We start from the raw sequence: 18505 nt of genomic DNA on the forward strand, positions 1-18505 counted from the left end.
GAGAGGATGCTGAGGATATTGATCCTCAGACCTACGAGGAGGCTATTATGAGTATAGACTCCGGGAAGTGGCAAGAAGTCATGAATTCTGAGATGGATTCTATGTACTCCAATAAGGTTTGGAACCTAGTTGATGCACCCGAAGGTATTGTACCCATCGGTTGCAAATGGATCTTTAAGAAAAAGATCGGAGTAGATGGAAAGGTAGAGACCTATAAAGCAAGGCTAGTGGCTAAAGGGTATCGTCAAAGACAAGGTGTTGACTACGACGAAACCTTCTCACCCGTAGCAATGCTAAAATCCATCAGAATTCTATTGGCTATTGCAGCACACTATGATTATGAGATCTGGCAGATGGATGTAAAAACCGCATTCCTCAATGGGAACCTCGAGGAGGAGGTGTATATGATGCAACCTGAGGGATTCGTGTCCAAGAACTGCCCAGATAAAGTGTGTAGGTTGCTTAAATCCATTTATGGACTAAAGCAAGCTTCCCGAAGTTGGAACATAAGATTTGATGAGTCAATCAGATCTTATAACTTCGTTAAGAACGAAGATGAGCCTTGTGTGTACAGGAAGGTAAGTGGGAGCGCTATCACCTTTTTGGTGTTATATGTGGATGACATCCTCATCATTGGGAATGACGTAGGAATGCTATCCACAGTAAAGACATGGTTATCTAGACACTTCTCCATAAAGGACTTAGGGGAAGCATCCTATATCTTGGGGATTAGAATCTATAGAGATAGATCCAAGAGGATGCTTGGCTTGTCCCAGTCCAGGTACATAGAAACCATTGTTAAAAGGTTTGGCATGGAAAATTCCAAAGGGCAAACATGAATATGATACCTTATGCCTCAGCAATAGGGTCTATCATGTATGCCATGCTATGTACTAGGCCTGATATAGCGCATGCTCTGAGTGTCACGAGCAGGTATCAGGCGGATCCAGGCTTGGAGCACTGGAAAGCAGTAAAGTGTATCCTTAAGTACTTGAGAAGGACTAAGGATCTTTTACTAGTATATGGAGGTAATAGCCTTAAGGTTGAAGGCTACACTGACTCAAGTTTTCAGTCTGATGTCGATGATAGCAAGTCGAATTCAGGGTATGTGTACACCTTGAATGGAGGAGCAGTGTGCTGGAAGAGTTCCAAGCAAGATACCACTGCTGACTCGACCACAGAGGCGGAGTACATTGCTGCATCAGATGCAGCAAAGGAGGGAGTCTGGGTGAAGAAGTTCATCACATATTTGGGAGTCGATACAGATAGCGACAAGTCGACTTCCTTATATTGCGACAACTATGGGGTGATTACTCAAATAAGGGAACCCGGGTCTCATCAGAAGTGTTCTGAGAAGGTTCCAGCTTATAAGAGAGATCGTAACCCGAGGAGATGTAATAGTGGAAAGAGTTCCATCCGAAGATAACATTGCAGATCCACTAACAAAGCCGTTGTCTCAAATTGTCTATGAGCGTCACAGGAGTCTGATGGGGATCAGACACATAGGTGATTGGCTTTAGGTCAAGTGGGAGATTGCTAGTCATAGGTGCCCAGCAAGCCAATCACGTGAGTGATGGTACGTGTGACTTGATACAGAATCTTTTTGCTTATTATATTTTGGCGTATATCACTTTATAACTATTGCATAAATGCATATATATTGTGATGTCCTTGGATTTGTGCAATGGGAATCGGATCGTGATGAGATCACGATAATGAGATCGATTCACCTTTAAACACATATCCTAAATAATCCCGGTCATAGGTTACTCGAGAGGGACATCGTGATAACCGGATAGACTGGTGTGCTGTATACCCGTCCATATGATGGATGCAGCTGGTCTCATAGCTGCTCGTGTAGGGACACTAGGGATACAGTACAGGTGCTCATTGGAGAATGAGTTCACTGATTGATCCGTTTACGGAATGCTGGATGGTTGATGATGCCTTATTGTCAGACAGCGATTCCATAGTCCTAGTGGTGTATCTGGTCCTTAGACTTGAGACACCAAGGATGTCCTGTATGAGTGCTCCACTCTTTGATACCAGACTTATAGGTTTGACTGTTCTCAGATCTAGTACAGCTGGTCATTGGGAGTGGTAGTCGACCTTACGAGGGCTATTGAGTGTCGACAGAGGATCATCCACTCTCGGCGTCATGAGAGGAATATCCTATGTGTTCTTGCTCAGACAAATCCCTGGCCAGGGTCATTCGGGTTGAGAGAGAAAGAGTTCTCCGGGAGAATCCGATTAGAGCGAGACTCGAGTAGAAACCGTATGGGTCTGACAGCACCATGCTCGATATACGGTCTCTGGGATATTAGATGGATGAGAGACTATAGGTACATGGTAACTGAGGACAGACAGGTCCAATGGATTGGATTCCCCTGTATCGTCTGGGGACTACGGCGTAGTGGCCTAGTACTTCCGTAGTCGATGAGTCGAGTGAATTATTACAGAGATAATAATTCACTCAGTCAGAAGGAGTTCTGACAGGTATGACTCACGGCCAGCTCGATATTGGGCCTAGAGGGTCACACACATATGGTAGGCATTGCGATGAGTAGAGGTTCGGATATGAGATATCCGACGGAGCCCTGTCTTATTGGATGCAGATCCAATACCCACTAGGGAAAGGACCCATTAGGGTTTTGACACGGGATCTCTATAAATAGGAGGGATTCACAGCCTCATAGGCTAGAGTCTTTGCTTGCCCTTCCTATTCTCCTCTCCCTCTCCACCTCAGAGAAGGCCTGGAGTTTTGAGGAGCGTCGTCGCAACCCTGCTGTGTGGATCACCGCTAGAGAGGAGGACGCTTGACCTCCTTCACCCTCTCCTAAGGATCTGCAAGGAAACAGGGATATACGATCTCCCTAGGTAACACAATCTCTATACGCAGTTTTGTGTTTTTGCGGATTTTGCGCACCAATCTTCGCACGACGATGAACATCTTTTTGGGAATCGGGGATTTTTGTTTTCTTGTTCTTCCGCTGCGCATATGATGTCGCCCCCCCCTATGATTTCCCAACAATGACAAACTTTGAACTTGTTGTTAAAAGCAAACAGAACAGAATAAAAAGATACATCAATTTAATCCTTAGGAGATAATCCATAGTGCTGATACAGGATATCTATTTTTTCATTCATTTGTCATAGTGTCTTCAAAATTTCAACTTGTTGATTCTGAATTTGTACTTGCTGAGATTTGATCTGAGATAGTTCCGCCATAATGAGATCTTCAGAGGAGGAAATAGGAGCTGAAGGTGCTGCGCCAAAGGGACTAGGAGGAGGAGATTCATTTCCCATAAGAATTGGTGTTTCGGGGTGTTCTATTGGTTGAGGAATTGGATCCGTCCTTCTAGGCTGCCTAACCCATATGCCATTGCTAAAAGTGCACCTAAGTCTTTTCAGTAGGTTTTTATTTATTATGTTATATCGATCATTTTGAATAGATTCTTCATCGGGTGGAATGCAAATGTTACAGGCATGAAGAAATCTAGTGATTAACCTCCCATATGGCAATATAGTATCTTTAGCCATAATATCCTGCATGTGTTGGCGAATTAAGTACCCAAAACAATTATGCTGACCGGTCATAATCCAATACATGGTTCCTATCTCTATTTGACTTATTTCGTCAAGATGAAATTGTTTGGGGAATATGATGCTTGTGATAATGTGATGAAGAATTTTAGAGTTGAAAGGCAGTAAGTGTTCACAGCTCTTGGGTAGGAAGTCAAGGTTTGGATTTGCAAAAATTGTTTCTACGGCTTCGGTATAGGTTGCTCCTATTGTGTTGACGTCCCATTTACCTTTAAAATAGCATCCCCTATCTTTTTCAGTTATGTCAATTAGCTCACAAATAGTGCTATCAAATATTCTAATGGGTGTTCCTAGAAGGTAAGTGCTTAGGCTATCGTTGTCCTCATATAGGTTGGCATAGAACAATCTAACTAATCGCGGATAGATTGGTTCATCTATTTGTAGTAGAGGTAGAGCTTCTAGGTGTGCAAACCACCTAATGGGTTCTAAGTCCTCTAGTTCATCCAGATCAACGTATTTTCCCTTATGGATATATCGTGTTTCAAATTTTGGAAAGCTAAGGGCTACATCTTTTGATCTAAAAAGATCATGGTCAAATGAATCTCCTTCAATCTTTTTTCCTTTTGATCTCTTAGGAGCCATTATCTAGACAAGATGATGATGAAATTGTGAAAAATAAGCAAGGGAAAGAGGAAAGAAAAGAGGGAATGAGATATCAAAAAGAGGGATTTCAAGTGTTACCTTATGGAGATTATGTTGAGAGATGGAAAGCTTGGACCACCAAGAATCCTTCTCCAATGCTTCTAAGAGTTAGAATGAGGTTTAGAGGGAATGGGAGAGGGTTTTGAGAGCCTTTTTTTTCGGGTTGGGGGCGATGTCACCGCCGGCCCTAACCCCTCGGGTTAATAAGGGTCGCTCGGTCGATGCCACCGCCAAACCGAGCGGTGTCACCGCCTAGCGCCCAAGCACCAGGCGGTGCAACCGCCGGATCTGGCGATGCCACCGTTGGCATCCCGCGGAGGAAAGAAAATTTTTTTTTCTTCCTCTTGTTTAGCTTATTCTCTCAAGATCATAAGTTATACTTTAATGGATCATTTTGAATTGAAGAAGAAGGAAGAAATAAAATCCACAAAAGAAAGGAAAAGGACAAGTCATTTTTCGTGAAGCTCATTTTAGGGACAATTTAACATGCCTAATTCCCTTCTAATGAATTCAAATTGATCTTCATTCAAAGCTTTTGTAAATATATCTGCTAATTGATGCTTTGTGTCAATGAATTCTAGAACAATATCATTGTTAAGGACATGATCGCGTATGAAATGATGCCTAACGTCGATGTGCTTAGTTCTAGAGTGCAGAATTGGATTTTTAGTAAGACATATGGCACTAGTATTATCACATTTTATGGGAATGTTTTTAAAGTGAATTCCATAGTCTTCTAATGTATTTTTCATCCAAATGACTTGTGCACAACATGCACTTGCAGCAATGTATTCGGCTTCCGCCGTAGATAATGCAACTGAATTTTGTTTCTTGGAAGTCCAAGAAACAAGTGCATGTCCTAAAAATTGGCATGTTCCGGATGTACTTTTTTTATCTATCCTGCATCCGCCAAAATTGGCATCTGCATAAGCTATTAGATCGAATTTTTCAGATTTTGGATACCACAATCCTAAATTTGGAGTTCCTTTAAGATACCTAAATATTCTTTTAACACTCTTTAGATGAGATAATTTAGGATTAGATTGAAACCTAGCGCAAAGTCCTACACTAAACATAATATCTGGTCTAGTCGATGTGAGGTAGAGTAGACTACCTATCATTCCCCTATATGTTTTTTGATCGAAATTTGCACTATTTTCATCCATATCTAACTTAGTTGTAGTACTCATAGGGGTGTTTATTGCTTTTGAATTATCCATGTTAAATCGTTTTAACAATTCTAATGTATATTTGGATTGGTTAAGAAATATACCATCACTAAGTTGTTTGATTTGTAATCCTAAAAAGAAAGTTAATTCACCCATTAAACTCATTTCAAATTCATGACTCATACATTTGGCAAATGATTCACATAGTGATTCATCCGAAGAGCCAAAAATAATATCGTCAACATAAATTTGCACAATAAGAAAATTATTTTCAAAATGTTTAATAAACAATGTAGTATCAACCTTGCCTTTGGTAAAATTATTTAAAATAAGAAAGGAACTAAGCCTTTCATACCAAGCTCTAGGAGCTTGTTTCAAGCCATAGAGAGCTTTAGTCAATTTGAATACATGATTAGGAAGAAGAGAGTTTTCAAATCCGGGAGGTTTAAGAGTCCGAAGTTGAATCTCGGATTTTGATGATGAAATCAATTGATGGGTTAATTGATCTAATCCATATTATTGAGTTAAGTGTGCATGATTAACTACGATAACCAGAAAACACAAAGCAAGAATACCAGAGTCAAGATCGATGGACGTTTAAGAGTCCGAAGAATCATCGGAGATGCTGCCGGAACCAACCGAGAAGAAATCGGGAACCTATCGGAATTTTCGGAAGTTCGTCGAAGAGATCGTCGGAGGTTCACGGAGATCACCGAGAAGGCTCAGCTACTCGTTAAAGTCATCACAAGATCGGGAGCTTGATGGGAGTCCGTCAGAAGAATGTTCGTCGGAAAGCTCGCCGGAACAAGACTCGACGTTCGCGGTTGAAAACTTGCTTAGGATGTGTTTTGTTATGTAGTTCACTTGTAATTAGGATTAGGATTAAGAGATAATCCTATATCCAGGTTAGGGGCCAACTGGGTCCAAAGTCAGATTTGGTTTGGGCTAAAATTAAGCCAAACCAGTGAACCGGAGAGCCAAGCAGTGGCACCGCCCAGCACCCGAGAGCTGGGCGGTGACACCTCCTGGGCTGGGCGATTGCACCGTCCAGCACCCGAGCACTGGGCGGTGGCACCGCCAGCATCGGGATTAAGAGATAATCCTATATCCTGGTTAGGGGCCAACTGGGTTCAAAGTTAGATTTGGTTTGGGCTAAAATTAAGCCAAACCAGTGAACCGGAGAGCCAAGCGGTGGCACCGCCAGCACCGGGAACCCAAAGAGAATTCAAATTTTGGAGCCCAAAATTTGAATCCTCTTGAGGCCTATAAATACCCCTCAAATCTCAGCTGAGATTACAACTTTTGAGAAGCATTTGATTGAGAGAAAAGTCTTAGAAAGTCTTACAAAGTCTTGTTTTCAATTTGCTAGAGAGTTCTCCTCATTCTTTCTTATTGAAAATTTGTAAGAGGTTGAACTGCTTGTAAAAGGTTGTAAGAGGGGTATTTACCCTTCCATTTCAAGAGATTTGCTAGTGGAAGGTGGGAGCCTCGCAAGTGGATGTAGGTCATTTGACCGAACCACTCTAAAATCGGCGTAATCTCTGGTTTGCATTTCATTATTGCTATTTACATTACTGCAAACCTTCTTACATGCTTTAGTTCCTTATTACCTTTGCTGCGTAACTTCAAGAATACGCTTTCAAGTTAAGCCTTTCAAGTTCCGTTCTTATCGTACGAAAGATTTTTCTAAAACCGAAGTTTTAATCCGCTGCACTAATTCACCCCCCCCCCCCTCTTAGTGCCGCTCCGATCCTAACAAGTGGTATCAGAGCAAGGTTATCTCTCATATTTGGTTTAATACCCAAGAGAGATGGCTTACTCCGGCATGCAAGAGGGTCATTCTATTGCACGACCACCTTTGTTTAATGGGTCGGATTACACATATTGGAAGACTCGCATGAGGATCTTCCTCATTTCTATGGACTTTGAGCTTTGGTCTATTGTCGAGAATGGATTTCAAAAATCTTCTCTTCCGATGAGCGAATGGAATGAATCGGAGAAGAAGGTTTTTGCTTTAAATGCAAAGGCTATGAATGCCTTGTTTTGTGCACTAGACAAAAACGAATTTAATCGTGTTTCAATTTGTGATTCGGCTTTTGATATTTGGAGAACTCTTGAGGTCACTCATGAAGGCACTAGCCGAGTGAAAGAGTCCAAAATCAACATCCTTGTGCACTCTTACGAAATTTTTCGAATGAAACCAAGTGAGTCCATCGGAGACATGTACACCCGGTTTACGGATGTCATCAATGGACTCAAAGCTCTTGGTAAAGAATTTACTAACTTTGAACTAGTAACTAAAATCTTAAGATCCCTCCCTAAAAGTTGGGATCCAAAAGTTACGGCCATTCAAGAGGCCAAAGACCTTAAAGCATTCCCTCTTGAAGAACTCATTGGGTCTCTAATGACCTACGAAATGACATGTCAAGCTCATGACGAGCTCGAGAACCCCCTTCCAAAGAACAGGAAGGATATGGCACTCAAATCACAAGAAGACCACTTGAAAGGAACATCAAGTGATGAGGACAGTGACAATGACATTACACTTTTGACTCAAAAATTTTAAAAATATTTAAGAAAGAACAAATTTAAAAATAATATAAAAAATAAATTTGAACAAAAGAAGGACTAAGTGATTTGCTATGAATGCAAAAAACCGGGACACTACAAGAACGATTGTCCTCAAGCCAAAAAGAGAACATCAAAGAAGAAGGCGCTCAAGGCAACGTGGGATGATTCAAGCGCGTCCGAAGAAGAAGAGTCCAACACCGAGCAAGTTGCTCATTACGCGCTAATGGCTTTAGGAGAAGAGGTATGTGATTTATTTAATGAAGATTTATCTTTTGAAGAACTCTCTATCACTTTTCATGAATTATTTGATGAATGTATAATTGTTAGCAAGAAGTTAAGTATCTTAAAGAAAGAGCATGCTTTGCTACAAGATAAGTTTGAGAATCTTCAAACTCCTCCATGCTCTAAGTGTGAGAATTTAGAAGCAATAAAAAATGAAAATTTGCTTCTTAAAGAAACCTTAAACAAGTTTAAGGTTGGTAGCAAAGGATTAGATATGATCATTGCACACAAGGGTCACATCGCAAATAGAAATGGAATTGGATTTGTAAAAAGATTACATCAAAATCCTACAACTTTCATAAAAGGACCTACATTACATGTTTCCTCTTATATGAAATGCAACTTCTGTTGCAAATCCGGACATATTGCCTACAAATGTCCATTTAGGAAAATTAGTTCACAAAAATTAATATGGGTTCCTAAAGGAACTATAAAGGATTCAATAATAAATAAAAAATTTAGTGGGTCAATTTTTGAGGCACCCAAAATCAAATGGGTACCTAAAAATCATCCTCTTTTGTAGACAAACCCACAAGCTAGGAGCAAGAGATGGTATCTCGATAGTGGATGCTCAAGACATATGACTGGAGATCCATCTCATTTCTCTATGCTCACTAGCAAAGAAAAAGGGTACGTCACCTTCGGAGACAACAACAAAGGCAAAATCATTGGCAAGGGAACTATTGGTAACAAATTTAGTTTTTCCATGATGTTTTACTAGTTGATGGATTGAAATACAATCTCTTAAGTATTAGTCAACTATGCGATAAAGGTTATATCGTTAGATTTGAATCAAATATGTGCATTATTGAAAAACTAAATCATAACATGACTATGATTGCTTTAAAACAAAATAATGTCTATACCATCAATCTTGATGAACTAGGTCATGAAATGTGTTTCTCCGCCGTAAATGATGACGCTTGGCTTTGACATAGGAGATTAGGTCATGCAAGCATGAAAACAATATCTAAAATCTCATCTCAAGAATTAGTACGAGGGATTCTGAATATGAAGTTTATTAAGGATAAGATATGCGATGCATGTCAACTAGGCAAACAAATAAAAACAAGCTTCAAACCAAAAAATCAAATTAGCACCACTAGACCATTACAATTGATCCATTTGGACTTATTTGGACCAATTGATACAACAAGTCTAGGTGGAAGCAAATATGCTTTTGTGATTGTGGATGACTACTCTAGATACACTTGGACCTATTTCTTAGCTCACAAAAGTGATTGCTTCAAGTGTTTCTCTAAATTTTGTAAACTCACTCAAAACGAAAAAGGCTTCATGATTTCATCAATTCGGAGTGATCACGGTGGTGAATTCCAAAACCGTGACTTTCAAAATTTTTGCGAAGTTAATGGGTACAATCACAACTTCTCAACTCCAAGAAATCCTCAACAAAATGGAGTAGTTGAAAGGAAAAATAGAAACCTATAAGAAATGGCAAGAACTATGTTAAATGAACATAGTTTACCCAAATATTTTTGGGCCGAAGCCGTAAATACGGCTTGTTGCATCATGAATAGGGTCCTAATAAGACCATCTCTATCAAAAACTCCCTATGAATTATGGAATAATAAAAAACCAAATATTTCTTATTTTAAAGTTTTTGGTTGTAAATGCTTCATTTTAAATGAAAATGATGCCCTAGGTAAATTTGATGCTAAATCCGATGAAGGCATTTTTCTTGGTTACTCCTCCGTTTCTAAGGCCTTTCGTGTCTTAAACAAAAGGACCTTAGTAATAGAAGAGTCTATTCATGTAGTTTTTAATGAAATTTCTGATTTAAAGAAAAATGATTTTGATGATGATCTTGGTTTTGATAATTTGAATTTAAACGAACCCCCTCCTCAAAATAGCCATTTGAGCATCTTCTTCCGAAATTTCTTTACCCAAAGGATGGAAGTATGTAGATGCTCATCGAAAGGAGCTAATTATAGGAGATACAACAAAAGGAGTTCAAACTCGTTCTTCCTTCAAGAATTTTTGTGCTAACGCCGCTTTCCTTTCTCAAATTGAACCTAAATGCATTGACGAAGCCTTAAAAGATGATTTTTGGGTCATTGCAATGCAAGAAGAATTGAACCAATTTGAGAGGAATGAGGTATGGAAGCTTGTTCCTAGACCAAGTGACCACTTAGTCATAGGTACTAAGTGGGTCTTTAGAAACAAGCAAGACGAAAATGGTATCGTGGTTAGAAACAAGGCTAGATTAGTGGCCAAAGGTTTCAACCAAGAAAAAGGTATCGATTACGAAGAAACCTTCGCTCCCGTGGCTCGATTAGAAGCCATAAGGATGCTCCTTGCCTATGCTAGTAGTAATAATTTTAAACTATTTCAAATGGATGTTAAAAGTGCTTTCTTGAATGGTTTTATTTCCGAAGAAGTATATGTCGAACAGTCTTCAATTATAGAATTGACTAATTTAATTTATTTTAATCAAATACTTCGATATGACCTAATCATGATGGTATTTTGGTTACTCAATTAGATTTAAATCAATCTAGTTTTGATTGAATTTGGGAAAAAGTTAAATCTTAATCAATTTTTTACTTTGATCAATTTTAATTTTGAGAAGTCTAATTGAGCAAATGGTTATCTCAAATCTTTGAGCTCAATTTGGGTAGCTCAATTTTAGTCCTACCCAATTAAATATGGTTGACTGATCTAATTTAAGAAAACTATAAATTATGATTTTTTATAATTTTCTCATATGAGATATTAATAAAATTTTATATATGATAATTAAAAATCTAATTATTACTTTTGGATATTTACTTGGTTATTCACATATATATGTTTGAAATTATGAAATAATATTTATTTTTATATAAAAGCATGATTTATGATTTATCATAATTGTATTTATTATATGAGTTTTTTTTAATATTAATTAATATTTGATAATTATTACAATTATTATTTTGTTACTATTGAATTGTTTCAACATAAATTAGATTAAAGAAATTTGATAAATATTATTTGTAACTCACATCCCTAAATTTCATCTAATTAGTAACTGACAAAGTAGCATGAGATGATAAACTTATTGGATGTGAATTACAATAAAAATTTTATCATTTATAAAATTTTTAAAGTATTATATTGGTCTTATAGCAACCAAAGTAGACTAGACTAATAACTTATAAAATTACATAAAAAATTAATCATAAATAATATTAAAAAAATATTCATAATGACATACATAATTAAGAGATTTAGATAATTATTAAAAATAATCTACTTTAAATAATTATGTGATAGAATAGAATGATATTATTTTGGATATCTTTCTAGTTTAGTGTTTGTTGTATATTCACATATAGTAATATTATTCTATGAGGATGGTATCAATCATACATAAATAATTTTATGTGAATACTAGATATGTTAATATTTCATCATAAGGTAAAATATACATAGAGATGATATCAATAGTTTAATATTTATTAAAAAACTTAAAGCATTAATGTTGTTTTATTTTATTACAATGGCACTTTCTTCAATACATTCTAATAAATATTCATATATTTTTTGTATTAAATTATTATAAATAGTCTGAGCATGTATTATTTATATTAGGTATGTTAGACCTTGATCAGACTAATTAAAAAAATCATAGACATAATTAATGAAAGTTCTATGAAGCTAATAATTAAAATAAATGATCAAGAAATGTCTAAAGGATTTAATTTTATGATAATTACTAATAATATTTATATTTCATTACAAGTTATAACTAGTATATTAGAATATTTAAAAATTAATTTAAATTTATTAACAATTCATTAGATGCCTGTTTGGATCAAGAGCACTAAGAGGAGAGGGGGGGGGGGGTGAATTAGTGCAGCGGAAAACTTTCGACAATTAAAAAGGTGTTCGTACGATAAAAGCGATTTCGATAGAAAAGCCGATTCGTAAATCTCTTTAACTTGTAATCAAGCGAAATGTAGTTAAAGGAAATCTATGAAGGCAGTTTGCAGTTATGATGAAAGTTAAAATATAAGCGCAAACTGAAATATGATGTTCGTACGATAAAACTGATTTACGTTTAAACGTCGATTCAGAAAATACTGAACTTTAAAACACGATCGTAAATGTGCAGAAGGCAGTAAGCTATTAAGGAGGTTTGCAGTAAGGATAAGATGCTCAAAGTAAATGCAAACCGAGATTTAGAGTGGTTCGGTCAATCTTGACCTACATCCACTTTTGGCTTCCTCCACCGACGAGGTCACTGACGTCTACTAGAGGCCTTTCTTCAATAGGCGAAGGCCAACCACCCTTTTACAGTTTCACTCCTTTTGACGGGCTTAGGAGACAACCCTTACAGAATTTTCTCTCCTCTCTTTAAAGATCAGAACTTGGAAGAAAAGAGAGAGAAGAACTTTTGGCCTTAACAACAATTTTGAGCTCTAAAAATCACAGAATAAGATCAGGATTTCGGTGTGTTTTTGGTGCTCTTTCAGTGCTGAAAGGGTGGGGTATTTATAGGCCCCAACCCAGTTTGAATTTCGATCTCAAAACTGTCAATTCCCGGAATTCCGGGATCTGGTGGTTGCACCTCCTGACTGAGGCGGTTGCACCGCCTGGCAGAGCTAGAAGACTGAGCCTCTCGGCGGTGCCACCTCCTGTCAGGGGCGATTGCACCTCCTGCCAGAGCTCGAAGACCGAGCTCAAGCGGTGCCATCGCCTGACTGAGGCGGTTGCACCTCCTGCCAGAGCTCGAAGACCAAGCTCAGGCGGTGCAACCTCCTAGCTGGGGCGGTTCAACCGCCTGGCAGAAATCAGGGTCCGAATGGGTTGATCCATTCAACCCAATTTGGGTTTTTCAGGGGCTCAATTGCCCCAAGATTAAGTTAATGGGATCACCTCCCATTTTCAACTTAATCATTGTGTTAACTACGATATTTCCTAAGACATTTACTGCAACTTGCTCCGGTGCGTCAATCGCTTCTTCCGGCGAGTTTCTAGTGAACTTTCGTCGATCATCCGATGAACCCTCGGTGATGCTCCTGCGGACTTCCAGCAAACTCCTGGACTTGCGACGATCCACTTGGCGAGTTCCGACGAGCTTCTTTGGTAAGCTTATGGACTTCTCGGATTTGTTCCCGCAGAACCTCCGACGACTGTCCGAACTTCCGTCGAACTCTCGAACTCCCAACGTGATCTTTGTCTTGATTCCGGCGCAACTCCTGCTGCATATCTTACTTTCATCGTAGTTAATCCTGCACACTTATCTCAACATATAGATTAGATAACAAATGATAATCGACTTCATCATCAAATTCCGAGATTCAACAATGTCATCTTAATAAAAGAACTAACTAAAATTTAGTATAATAGTATTTGAGGAATTCAATATTATATCCTCAAAATTCTTGACAAAACTATAAGCTTAAGAACATTGGCCATAAATATAGTTAACTCATCTCTTGTATACTTTAATCTTAATTCTATTTCTTCTTAATTTGTCTCATTTAAATTTTACTATAATAAAATTAAAATAAGTAAAATTTTCATAATCTAACTAGTATATGTGTAAAGTTATAAAGACTCACTACAACCATTACAATCGTCGCTCCTCCTTCACAATCAAAGACTAAGATAGGAAACCTCCTACGTTACCCTCCATTGCTTCATCTTCCTCATGATCGAAGATAGGAAACCCTTTAGCTTTAGTCACAAGCTTTAGTCACAAGGTTTGGTTGTGGAGGCAACGACGATTATAAGTTGATGATGGAGGATAGAATGATATTTTTATCAAATTGATAAAAAAAACAATAACCTTAGGTAAAAATCAATTATTGGAGCGTTATTGGGCCAAAGTTCAAAGTGAGAACTTTTTTAGAAAATATATCCAAACATATTAATATAAGAAAATTATTATTTATAACCCCCTCTTTACTATTTATAATCATATTTTTAAACTATCTCTTTATAGATAAATATAAATATCATCTTCTTTCTTATTTTCTCGATACTCTTCTTCTTTCTTATCGAGAGGACAATATCAAGCGGTCGATGATAACGAGTGATGTCAATAATAAACGACATTAATAGCAAGTGAGCATGATAATAATACTAAAGTTATAAATAGTAAAATAATATATATTTTTTTTATTTTTTAAAGGATTATCAATAGGAAGGAGTTGTGCCGTTATGAATAGTAAAAAGATATTTAGGGTTTAGTATACTACAGGGAGATCTCTTTTCAAAGAACCACAGAGAGAGAGAGAGAGAGAGAGAGAGAGAGAGGAAAATTAAAATTGAAATATTTATCGCGGTCCTCTGATTCATTCTGACGACACTACTTTACAGCATAAAGTAGTGTTGTCACAGAAATGCCTGCAACTGAGACTCCACACAGCAATCACTTCACCGGGTTACAGGTCGCCATGGCACAAAGCCTAGCTTCTCCTCCACCCTGAAGGGTCGAGGGAGACCATCAGCACAGTGCGATGGCATGATCAGCTGCGGAAGGCTTCACGATGCACAAGCTCGGTGGCTCGGATAACTCAGGAACAGTAGGTATGCGTCTTCCTCTGAGAAGATCTTTGAACGAATCGAGAGCTTTGCGCATCCAATCATATCGACAGAGCTTATAGGCTTCTCCCACAGGCACCTTTAGGGGAAAGAAAGGAAGCACGGAGTTTGTCAGATGATGAAGATGATCACAGTATGTCGTTTGTGATCAGAGACTCACCCATTTCCTGTCACGGCTGTCCTTTTCGGGGTAGCAGTCGAGCTCCTCAGTGACCTCCAAGGCAAACATGTAGCCTTTGCAAGTTCCTTCCAGACTACAGGCCTTCTGTGTGCTCTTGCTTCTGAACTCCCAAACACCAAGAGCAGTGTCCTGGAGCAACAAGTGAAGAAAGAGATCAATGACAACTTCATAGTGATTCAAATGGTCGATCAGTATGTCCATAGACATAAATTCCTGTAAATCTATCGAGGAAATGTTATTTGGGAAGTGATTACAGTGAATATGACCGACAACAACCACAGTCACCTGTAAAAAACCTTGCATGAGTATTAGCCTCCCATTACCAGCAGACCGGAAGTGCAATAGTTGGGGAGACAAGAAACACATCACATGCATGGTAGTTGGATCGAGTAGCACATTAATCTTACTAAAATCCAGCTGACTTGAGGGTCCACGCAGATTACAGGAGTAAAAAATTGTTCTTGATATAACATATATCAGATATATGAGAAAACTGTACCCATTGGGTTGATCTGATCACACTAATGAAAGTAGACTGATGAGAAGAGCACCTGATTTCTTAGAAATCAAATGCATGAATGTGAATAATAACTTGAAAAAGAATTTTCTCAAAGTTCTCTTGCACAGTGCCTCATTGCCTTCAAATAATGGCTAATCTATTTTCTTTGAAATGAAGCTAGGGAAATGGAAATCTAAGAAGTCCATGATCACAAATTTTATCTCATCAAACGAAATGGTTTGATGTATACTCACATTCAAAGTTCCCCTCACTCCTGCTTCTTCCAAAGCTTCACGGCATGCTGCTTCACCTGCAGTCTCATCATTCTCCCATCCACCCTGTCACAGCAGATGTATCAGACACAGAAATCCCAAGCCAGAATAACTTTTCTGTGAGAGCTGACTGCCAAAGGAGAACAAGGATTTCTCACCTTTGGGAAGACGAGATCAAGTCGACCTGGAGAAGTGACCATGAGGACTTCCACTCTATCTAGCAAATCACAGGATTGGTTATCCCCGTCTATGTTGTTTAGCTTGTAAGGAATACATCTGGTCAGATCAAAAGGAACACGAGTAAGAAACTGAACATCGATCTATCATATTGTATATACATGGATCAGTCATTTCCTTGGCATGCAACCTTGACACTTGGTTCAGATGAAGCAGAATCCACATCAGAACATCACACAAACGCTTTACATGATAGATCTGGAGCAGCCATGTTGCTACGACTGCTTCTAGTGTTGTCACTTCCAATCCAAAACCAATTTTCACTCCACAGCTTGGAATTGGGAACACTTTTGCTTCTGGTTGGATGTAGGACAGACATAGACACACTACAAATTGTTGTTCCGATCACAGATTAGAACAACAATTCCACTGGTGATTTATTTAGGTATCTGAAGGTAACTTTCATAGGTGGGCTGGATGCTTTGTGTTCTCAGCCACATCTGCTTACCTCAAGAATACTATACACGACCATCTAGCAGTAGGTGGAACAAAATCATCTTTGTCCTTCTCACTGGAGCATTACTACAGTAAGTCGAAGCTCATCCACTCCAAAACTGAGAGCTTTAAGAAGAATATATAGGAAAGGATAGAAGTGCAAGGTACCCTGCGACAAGCCGGAGCTGGTTGTCATACCGCTGTTGCTGGCGGCCCTTGCGAGCGAGCAGAGGAGAGGACATGCTTCCACGACAAACGAGCTCCTAACTTTAACCAACAAAAAGGGCACCAAACGGATCAGAAGAGTCCGGTAAAGGCTAAAAGACATCAACTTGTTGCGAAAGATAAGCCAAAAATGCAACATGAACACCTTCCATCTCACCTGAGACCGTCTCGAGCAGAACAACAGCACCGTCATAAACCCCTCGTAGAAGTCCCACTCAGAGGCAAAAATCGCATCTTTCTTCTCCCAACCACCCTCGCTTGCTCTCCGAACCTTCCTCGCCGTCGCATTCGAGGATCTCCAACGCTAGGTGGATTGGAGAAGAGAGGAAAGGGGCACTGTAGATTCCAAACCGACCGCCATGTGAAGGAGCCGCTGCTGCCTCTTCTTGCCGCCGAATATAATGCCTCTGGGGTCAACCAACCCGCCCAAAGACCCTATTTTTACGCGACGAGTCTCGAGCCCAACACCGACGGTGGGAGGAGACAGGAGCAGATCAGAGCCCGCGCGCCCAGCAACGAAGACTCGTTTAAACTATATAGCTCCAACACGAGAAGTGGTTGGGATCTTTCAGCGAAGCCCGCTCTGCCTGCATACAGACAAACAGAGAGAGAGAGAGAGAGAGAGAGATTTGGATTCGAGGGGCGACACCAAATCACATCTTGAAGGAGACGGCGATAAAAAATGAATTTTTTGTGTGGGATGGATGTGAGGACAAAAGATGATCTTATTATCCTCCTCCTATGGTTATGCACATGGAGTTTGATAAGACTCCTTTTTTTTATTTATTTTTGAGAAAAAAAAAATGGAAGAGATGAGAGAGAAAGGGAGAGAGTCTTTTATTGATCATACTGTGCACTTTCCTTCATCACTGATAAAAACTAATCAGCTTTTTTTTTTAAATCAAGGAAGAAGAGAGAGAAAAAATAATAGAAATAATTGGGAAAAAAAAAGAGGGAAGGAGGGGTCTATTGGAAATAATAGAAATTTGAAAAAATAAAATAGAAGAAGAAAAGATTTTCTTATTAGATGTATCCAATTAGCTAAACATTTTGTTCAAAAAAATAAAAGGAAGTAAAATGAGTTTGAATATTAATAAACTCCATAAACAAATTGCCGAGGGAGTAGGGCTTCTTCTAGCTTCATAGGGTGTGAGTCAGATACACATCAAATTCAACTCACATGAAAACAAATAATTGTTTTTATAATTCATGTTTATTGTAAAGATAATTGGGTGGTCAAACGATTGATTATCAATCATTTTTGTACGATGTAAATAGCCCTTTACTTCTCTCTCTCCTCAATTTGCTTCGATATATGCAGCAATACTCGCCTGCAATCTATTGTTGGACTTTTTTCTCTTTTTATATATATATATATATATATATATATATATATATATATATCTATATATATATATATATATATATATATATATATATCTCCTGTAATACCTCTCGTACCATCATAAACTTGTCACATTTATCCCATCGCGACACCTCTACCCCACTACTCTATCCTCAGTCTCTACATACAACCTTTCCCTTATTGGATCATGACACTATCGACTCTTCATTGACATATGAGTAGTGGAGGTCTATCGGGTTTCAATATACTATTACGGACTTAGCTGATTTTGCATACGTCATGCGACACCCTTTTGTGTAAGGGTCAATCTTTCAAAAACCTCTTATGGTTCCTTAAAAACCTATAAAAGAGAAAATGAGTTAAAGAAAGCATTCAACTCGGGATCTATAAATAATCATTTCAGTAAACACCTGATAGACAATGCATGTTATAAATATAAACTTCGTAAGTTTTGAACGATCACGCGAC

At 38.4% G+C, this 18505-nt stretch overlaps 1 protein-coding gene across 6 annotated transcripts; it reads right to left on the reverse strand.

Moving 5' to 3' along the window:
• Positions 1-14531: 14531 nt before the first annotated feature.
• Positions 14532-17303, reverse strand: LOC135583979 (nudix hydrolase 13, mitochondrial-like). Of its 6 annotated transcripts, XM_065187514.1 has the most exons (8): positions 16829-16847; positions 16615-16713; positions 16460-16522; positions 16142-16337; positions 15933-16050; positions 15757-15840; positions 14983-15132; positions 14532-14901 (listed from the first exon to the last, which is right to left on the reverse strand). In XM_065187514.1, exons 4-8 carry the CDS (start codon positions 16174-16176, stop codon positions 14725-14727), a joined length of 564 nt encoding a protein of 187 aa, XP_065043586.1. In that variant the 5' UTR covers positions 16177-16337; positions 16460-16522; positions 16615-16713; positions 16829-16847; the 3' UTR covers positions 14532-14724. The 6 variants fall into 6 exon arrangements, with proteins under 6 accessions (XP_065043586.1, XP_065043584.1, XP_065043582.1 ...); XM_065187512.1 differs by lacking the exons at positions 16142-16337; positions 16460-16522 and having other exon boundaries at positions 16829-17303; XM_065187510.1 differs by lacking the exons at positions 16142-16337; positions 16460-16522 and having other exon boundaries at positions 16645-16709; positions 16829-17216.
• Between the last annotated feature and the right edge of the window lie 1202 nt (positions 17304-18505).

The sequence above is a fragment of the Musa acuminata genome, chromosome BXJ1-6, assembly GCF_036884655.1.
Source record: "Musa acuminata AAA Group cultivar baxijiao chromosome BXJ1-6, Cavendish_Baxijiao_AAA, whole genome shotgun sequence".
Classification (NCBI taxonomy): domain Eukaryota; kingdom Viridiplantae; phylum Streptophyta; class Magnoliopsida; order Zingiberales; family Musaceae; genus Musa; species Musa acuminata.

What these genes read in the sequence shown, in the direction of transcription:
- LOC135583979 (XM_065187509.1), bottom strand. Translation starts at nt 16,864, where the DNA reads ATGACGGTGCTGTTGTTCTGCTCGAGACGGTCTCAG. An exon ending in TCTGCTCGAGACGGTCTCAG is followed by an intron (nt 16,710 to 16,828) that starts GTGAGATGGAAG and finishes GGTTAAAGTTAG; the next exon opens with GAGCTCGTTTGTCGTGGAAG. An exon ending in ACAGCCGTGACAGGAAATGG is followed by an intron (nt 14,902 to 14,982) that starts GTGAGTCTCTGA and finishes TTTCCCCTAAAG; the next exon opens with GTGCCTGTGGGAGAAGCCTA.